A 7,789-nucleotide genomic window follows, 5' to 3' on the forward strand; every position below is an offset into this window, starting at 1 on the left:
CCACACTATTTTTTAAAGCAATTAAGCGACGTTTATACACTTCATAATTATACGTAGAATTATTATTCTTTTATTTTATTTTTTGTTTGAAAATTAATGAATGGGTCAAGGTTTATTATTGGTGGATAAGATGGAGTGTTACCCAAATCTCCTAATTACAAATTAAAGGATGAGAAGGTTAGTTGGGGTTGATTTGGCTGCCCAAATGTGTTCTGATTGTCAAAGCCTCAAATTCTTGTGACTATTTTAGGATTTTTAGTTTTTAGATTTTTTAATAGCCTCGTACATGAAAATATAGATGTCTGAATTTTGAATAATCATATGTAAATGGTGATAAAGATTTCAATTTTTAATAGATGGACTACCCTCTTCTTTTTCAAGTGTAATGGATGGTACTTTTAGTGCAAACATATGAGATACTTTTGTCATGTAACATTATTTGTCACATTTCACATTATCAGTTTGTTTGGATAGTAAGATGTAGATGAAAGTTGAATAAAATATTTTTAAAATATTATTTTTTAATATTATTATTATTTTAAAATTTGAAGAAGTTAAATTGAGATTTGTAAAAGTTAAACTATTTATTATATTTTATACGTGAATTTATAAAAGTTGTAATAATGAGGTGAGATAATATAAGATGAGATGAAACACTTTTTATATCCAAACAAAGCCTTAAACAACCGATATTTCACACTAAATAAATATAATCTATCTCAATTGAAATAAAGAGAATTCTTATTGGAGATGATAAAACTTTCATTTCATTAATCATAAACTAATTACTAATCCAGAAAAGATAATCAATTATTGAAGTAAAATGAGAGGGGAAAAAAATGGCCATTGATGTATAACAATGAGAAAGATGATTCTCTTCACAATTACTTTTACCACATGCTATAAATACAAATAAATTATATAAAAGTAAACTCACGAATTAATGTGGTTAAGCCTCTGTTTGGAGAGTAAAACTGTTTCATCTCATCTCATTTCATTATTACAACTTTTCAAATTTTTACATAAAATATAATATATAATTCAATTTTTTTAATTCTCAAAATAATAATATTATTAAAAAAATATTATAATAATATTTTATTTAACCTTCATATTAATTTATCTTATCTCAACTTATTATTTAAACAATACTTAAACGTGATTCGTTAAATTTATTTTATGATATAAATAATTTTACAATATGATATATTATAGCAAATCACATCACATGTGAATTTACTTTTACATAACCTACTAAATTATTTATTTATTTATTTTTGGTGGAAGGCACACATTGTCGTCACCATCATGATGATGAAGTCAGATCTTGCATATGGTGTGCTCTTAAAATAATTCGCGCCGCGACTGAGGGGTGGCATACTTATATTCAACTACAATTATCGGGGTGAATCTGTAATATCTCAGGGCAAACATTGACAGCGATTCAAAGTTTTTAGTGTCAACTGAAAGTTTTGGAAAGTTGAGGGACCAAACTGATAACAAAGCGCGACATAATTATTTCCACTGTACTGTTGTGTAACCCTCTTCTCAGGGTTTAAGCAACACAGCGGCAGAGGAGACGGATAAGGCAGAGAAAGAGATGGCTTGGACTTGGAGAATAGGCGTTGCTCCCACGACAATCTCTTACTCGTCGTTCCCTTTCGTTTCTTCTTCTTCTTCTGGTATTTTGGTCTCAGTCCCCTTGGCATACAGTCGCCCAAGTGGTATTCGAGTCGAATGTTCATATTCATATCCTTCATCGAGTAGAAGAGCACAAAGCATACCACTTTCGCTTTCCTCTTCCGCCAAGCACATCTGCAAAGCTACAGAATACAAATTTCCCGACCCAATTCCCGAATTCGCTGTTGCCGTAAGTCTCTCCTCCATTTTCAACGTGTATAACAAGTTTGAATTCGATTACAATACACATATCATCATATTATTTAAAGTTGTTTTTATATATATATATATATTTTTTTTTTTTTTGTGTGTTTTTTTTCCCCCTTGGAATATTGTTTTATGTTTTTTAGCGTCTTTAACCTAAGTACCAGGAGTGAGATTTTTTTTTTTTTTTTAACGAAAAATTGAAATTGGGTTCAGGAGGTAGAAAAATTTAGGACCCATCTCCGGAAGAAGCTCGAAAAGAAAGATATTTATGGAGATTCAGTTGAAGAAGTGCTACGAATCTGCACTGAGGTATACAATTTCCCTGTCTATTCTGCTTCTATTTCCGGCGAATTATTTATACGCTTACCCTACTCTTGTTATACTAATATATGTGTGTGGACGAATTAATCGGGATTTTGTTCTTGACACCCGTGCCAATTAAAAAAAACGTGTGGACATATGCACCTATGTACGTATGTACATGTAAAAAGCGAGGATATTCGTGACACAACTGAATATTAGACTGAAGATGCTTTTCCATGTATAAAACACAATTATTTGTCCTCGAATATTAGATTTCTCAATGCCTTTCGCTTAGATTTCACTTTCTCTCCACATTCATTGACTTTAATACTACCTATGCTGTGAAAGTAGCTTGTAAGAGTTCTTAGGAAAAGGTTTTCTGTAGTTTTAGGCTCTTCTTTTTTTCCCCTATTTGATTTTACTGGGGAAAAAAAAAAAGAAAATGGTTCATATGCGAACTTGTTGGGACAAATGAAATAAATTTATTGGTTTGAGTAGCAGTGTCACAACGTACAAAACCATCTAGTGTTGGAGCTGTACTTCGTGTGAGAGGGCTGGTGACTAGCAAGACATCATTGCCTTTAATTGCGTACGATCACATAGAAGCGACCCAATTATGAGGGGTCTTTCCTTAGGTAACATTAGATATGATGGTCACTTTTATTTGATACTGATCCAGGGATTCTGAACTTCGTAGTGCTAAACTTGGTTAAATCTTCATAGTGCTAAACATTAGATATGGAGATCACTTTTATTTATGACAGATTCAAAGGTATCGCATAGAAGTGCTCCTACACAAAGCACTAGTATAGTAACAGGCTTGAAATAGGATACATTTATTATTGGAAATATGATTTACTAATTCTAAACTTGATTCACAAGCATGCCAGATGCTAGTTTGCTTGCTTTAGCAGTACCCACTATCTTTGGGTCACGAGCCTGGTTTTCAGTTAAAATTTGTAGTCATCCTGCTGCATGCCACAGGTTACCTTATGAATTTGTTGCACTTATCAAATGATGGAAAGGAAAAGGGGGAAGGGGGTGGCAGGAGTTGGAAAGCAAGAAAGAAACTATCTAAGCTTATAGCTTGATTAGCCCTACAAAAACTTGGATATACAGAGACTCCTACAGTAGAAAGGTATAGTATAAGGGTAAAATAAATTGTCACTGGATGTACTGATGAAAGGAATAAAATCAGTTATAAGTTTGCTGTTGAATGGAAAATGTTAATCAATGTATGTGTTATTGTCAAACAGTGTCTTTCGGCGATCTCTAGGACATTGGAAGAGTGGAATTTTTCCCTGCACAAATGGTTGCAAAATGAGTCCTAGCCAACACAAAATCAAGAGTTTTATTATATATTGTTCTTGAAGTTATTTGTAGGATCGATCCTCCATTGAATTATTATCTGTAGCATACTTTCTCTCAACCAGAAAAGATAATATTGAGCCTCTACTTTCCTAGTATATTGTGTTGTGTGTGCATGGATATTTTGGTTGTCTCAAACTTGTAGGCTTACTGATGCACATGATGAACTGATTTGTGGAAGCAATACTTGTACTAAACTATGTTGCCTGTGGTAATATTTTTAACAGATATTCAACGACTTTTTGCACACCCATTACGGTGGTCCTGGTACTCTCTTGGTCTTACCTTTTATTGAAATGGCGGACGCTGTAAATGAACGGGGATTGCCTGGAGGACCACAGGCTGCACGGGCAGCAGTCAAATGGGCTCAAAAATATGTTGACAAGGACTGGAAAGACTGGACTGGTGATAGTGATTAAGCAAAATGCCTCTCATGGGGGCTCAATTTTATCTCACTAGTATTATCCGTATAGGTTCTTGCTTCTTAGATTTATCAAAAAAAAAGTTTTTGCTTCTTAGTGCTGATCTAGTGATTTTGATAATATTTTAATGTTCATGTCTAGGAGTGGAGAAGATGACTGGTGAAATTTGTGCAGATTATGCTGTATTTAATGGACATAGGAGAAAACTGATGGATTTACGGAAGCAGTTCAATTTCCAGTGGATATGGTTTGATCATTTCTGTTTCTCAGCAAGGCTGCATTTTCCTTGCTTCTCTAAAATAGACCATTTTCAACACAGAATCCACAAGTCTAAAATATTGCCGACACTAGAATCAACTCTAGAGACAATTTTAATGTAGATGCTATATTTCTTTTCATGCTATACAACTTAGGTTGGGGACCATAGCTAGGATCCACATCCTGAGTGTATTGCATGTCCTGCCATTCTATGAATTTGCCGCCTTAATGGACTGGCATACTGAAAAAGGGACATGAAAAGAACAATAACCGAGAGATTTTAACCGCAATTTGAAATGACAATTATTACTACAGTTAATAATACAAATAAACTTGACATTATCCGTGTGCCGGATTTCATGTTGGCTGAATAAATTTGTCTAAACTTTTCTCTTGCCAGGACATTAACAAATGCTGTCAATTTAGTCACAGTGCGGAGATCATGCTGATGCTTCTTGATATGAAGCCCAAACAAACGAGAACTGCAAACCACCAAATCACATAAGCTCATTGTGGCAGTGACTGAGAGTTCTAAACCCAGAAATCCTACACTCTTCAGGGTTTAATTGTAAAATAGCCAGGTCATCTACATGAAGCAAAATAGAGCCCAAAGGTTTAAGGCAAACCTATCATCGTATTGGACATATCTATCGTACAAAAGTATCCAGCAGCCTACCTTTGAACTACTAGTCTACTACTCCAACTCTGGACATGATCATCTGTAGCAGTAGATAGGTCACACCATAGTCAATAACTAGAATAAAAACTAAAAGCCACAAAAGTCGTACAAATTCTGAGAGGATCTCACCAGCAAGTCCAACTGCCAAGTTTGCTTGAGCATCAGCGTCAGAGTTTAGGTCCTTGGAGAGGTAAAATGGCAATTTCAGGATGTTTATTGAAAAAGAAGCAAGAACATAGCAGCGCATGTAACATGATTCTTATCACAAGGAATGAAGTAAATGTTTGTAACAAAAATCGAAGTCAAAAGCATGAAGAGAACAAAAAGAATGCCAAGGGGGACTTGATGAAGATGGTGAGAATTGGCTGGGTGCTATAACGTATAACATCCGTTTTGTTATAAGTGAACAACCAATATAGAAGGCAATCATGGTTACTTTTAAGCTGTACCTTACAAGAATTGAACTGACTCAATAGGAACAGCGGCATGAAATGTTCAAGAAGGTTTATTGATAACTATTTGTTTATGTCAATATCAGTGACTCCAATTTCTCGTATAAGTGGGGGCAAAGGTTCAAAGCTGTGTATAGCATACCATCAGGATTCTGTCTATAATGTGCTGTACAGGGCCCATAAGAACTACCATATAGCATTAAAAACAAGAGCAGAATCAGCTGTACATACCCTTAAGACATTATTTATTTCCAAGGAAAGAAATTTGGTCATCTGTTTCTTTGCCTATTCATACAAGTCGGACATGTTCTGGTTTTTTACTTTCCTCAAACCTTGAAACTGTTCCATGAAAAGAAATATCGTTATACATAGAAAATTTAGTAAAAAGAAAGAACAAGCACAGGAAATGTCCACCAATAGAATAACCAAAACACTATGGACCCTTGGTCAAGTAAGTAGAGTGTAACTGATCTAATTCAATCAGGTTTTAGTCGTATTTTATAACCAAACTGATATACACTAATTTTGAAAATTGAAGAAATGATTTCAGACCAATTCATTCTTGAAACTAGTCATTCTAGTTTTATTGGTTCAGTTTGGTTTTACCGGTTTGGTCTGATTTTTTCGATGTACTAGGAAGGTCGTGCCCCTAAGAAGTCAAGTTTGGAACAACAAACCAATAAATTAAAAAAAAAATTGTCTAGATATAAAAATGATATCCGACAAAAAATAAGAATTGTAGTAAAACTATTATAGTATACCTACATTGTTTATAAGAATCATATTATCATATATGTTAGTGATAATATAATGGTTACATATATTAAAACTATTTTATTTTTTTATTTTTTATGAAAAATAGACTTTAATTCATTCATGAAAGAAGTTATAACTGTGACTAATAAATACAGAGAAAAAACTTTGATTACAAGTCAAACTATTTATCTGTTTGGGACTTCCTCGCACATAAATTTTTTTGTGGCTGACATTGTCTGAATTTTAAATAAACTATCTAGTGATAAGACCTTCTGAGATGCGAGACTCTGTAAACAACAGAGGTATCCATTTTGACTTGTCTTAGAAAATACATCTAACCCCTTCTCTCCAAAGGAGGAGCAGGAGAAAACCCTCCTCGTCCAATGGAAGAGAGGGAGAAACCCTCATTCTCCATTTTTATTTATGGAGCAGGGACAAACTTGCTATGGACAATAAGTCTAATAGTCTATTTTTATTTATTTTTACCTAACTACAACTTAAAACCAACATTGAAACATAATAATTAAAATATTAAAAACCTTCATAAATGACCCTTCAACCGGCTGTCAGTCAGCCCATGCCGCACTTTTTGTGCACCTTCTGCCCATTAAGTTCTATGAGTGCCCGACTTTTGTCTATTCATATTGTAGTATATGTACATTATTCTATAAGAAAGATTTATATTAATTAACACATTTAGTATAATATTGAATTTAACTATACTACCATACTCTATATAAGTTACACTATACACTTCTTATATGAGTGTATATGATCAAATGTTTATAAATGTATTTATCCTTGATATTATATATCTATCTATAATAATAAGCGCCTATCGCGCTTCTACAGTATTCTACAGGAATGAGCGGTAAATTGTTGCGTTCCGTTTTTCTTCTTCTGTTTTTATTGCATAGTTACTTTTTTAACCTTTTGTTTTCTTCCTTTGTGTCCGTTTATATAAGGATTTTTTGGTCTTTAGTAACTGTGTCAGAAGGTTGGCTGCTTTATATTTTTCTTTCTACTTTTCTATTTTTCTCGATTCTTCTTCTCTTTGTCTCTCTCTTCTCTCATATATCTCTCTCTCTCTCTCTCTCTGAAGCTCACGAACCCAGCTCTCTGCCAAAACTTCAAGATCCACTCCACCCCACCGAAAAGTCTGAACTTTTTACTAACCAGAAGATTGCTCACCTGCAAAATCCACGACGATCGATCTACGATACCCGGTATTCATTTCTCACGTTTTCTCACTCGCCGCTTTTTTCATTCTCCCAAAATTAAACTTTTTGGTGGTTCTTACGGTGACCGTTTTGCTTTTCACTGTGGCCGTGGGTTGTAAAATACCCACTTTTGAATGGGGACAAATCAAAGCTCGGGATTGATAGGGAATGGTCTAAGGATGCTTTTGAAACTAAGGGAAACGAGTTTTGGCCGTGGGTGGTGGTGGAAATGGCGGTCGAAGGCCAAAAAGGGGCTGAACGGAGTTAAGCTCGTGGGAGCTGCTCCGGCAACGGATCGAGGCCGGAAATGGGTGGTTTTGGTCGGCAAGAGGTAGGGGAAGAAGCTGTGAAGAGATGGTGGCCGGAGGTGGTGCGACGGTGCCGGAATCGGTGAAAAACCGTATGGCTTGGAGGAGCTCGTGGTGGCTAACGGTGGCTCGGATG

The 7,789-nt window shown here is 34.9% G+C and overlaps 1 protein-coding gene across 1 annotated transcript; it reads left to right on the forward strand.

Annotated features, from left to right (window-relative positions):
* Positions 1 to 1,534: 1,534 nt before the first annotated feature.
* LOC122308974 (protein PLASTID REDOX INSENSITIVE 2, chloroplastic) lies at positions 1,535 to 4,236 on the forward strand. The gene is made up of 3 exons (XM_043122270.1): positions 1,535 to 1,870; positions 2,101 to 2,196; positions 3,786 to 4,236. Exons 1-3 carry the CDS (start codon positions 1,601 to 1,603, stop codon positions 3,975 to 3,977), a joined length of 558 nt encoding a protein of 185 aa, XP_042978204.1. The 5' UTR covers positions 1,535 to 1,600; the 3' UTR covers positions 3,978 to 4,236.
* The last annotated feature ends 3,553 nt before the right edge of the window (positions 4,237 to 7,789 follow it).

This window comes from Carya illinoinensis, chromosome 5 (genome assembly GCF_018687715.1).
Source record: "Carya illinoinensis cultivar Pawnee chromosome 5, C.illinoinensisPawnee_v1, whole genome shotgun sequence".
Classification (NCBI taxonomy): domain Eukaryota; kingdom Viridiplantae; phylum Streptophyta; class Magnoliopsida; order Fagales; family Juglandaceae; genus Carya; species Carya illinoinensis.

Coding starts and splice junctions, on each gene's coding strand:
- LOC122308974 (XM_043122270.1), top strand. CDS start 1,601: ATGGCTTGGACTTGGAGAATAGGCGTTGCTCCCACGACAATCTCTTAC. Junction 1,871..2,100: donor TTCCCGAATTCGCTGTTGCC/GTAAGTCTCTCC, acceptor AATTGGGTTCAG/GAGGTAGAAAAATTTAGGAC. Junction 2,197..3,785: donor TGCTACGAATCTGCACTGAG/GTATACAATTTC, acceptor TATTTTTAACAG/ATATTCAACGACTTTTTGCA.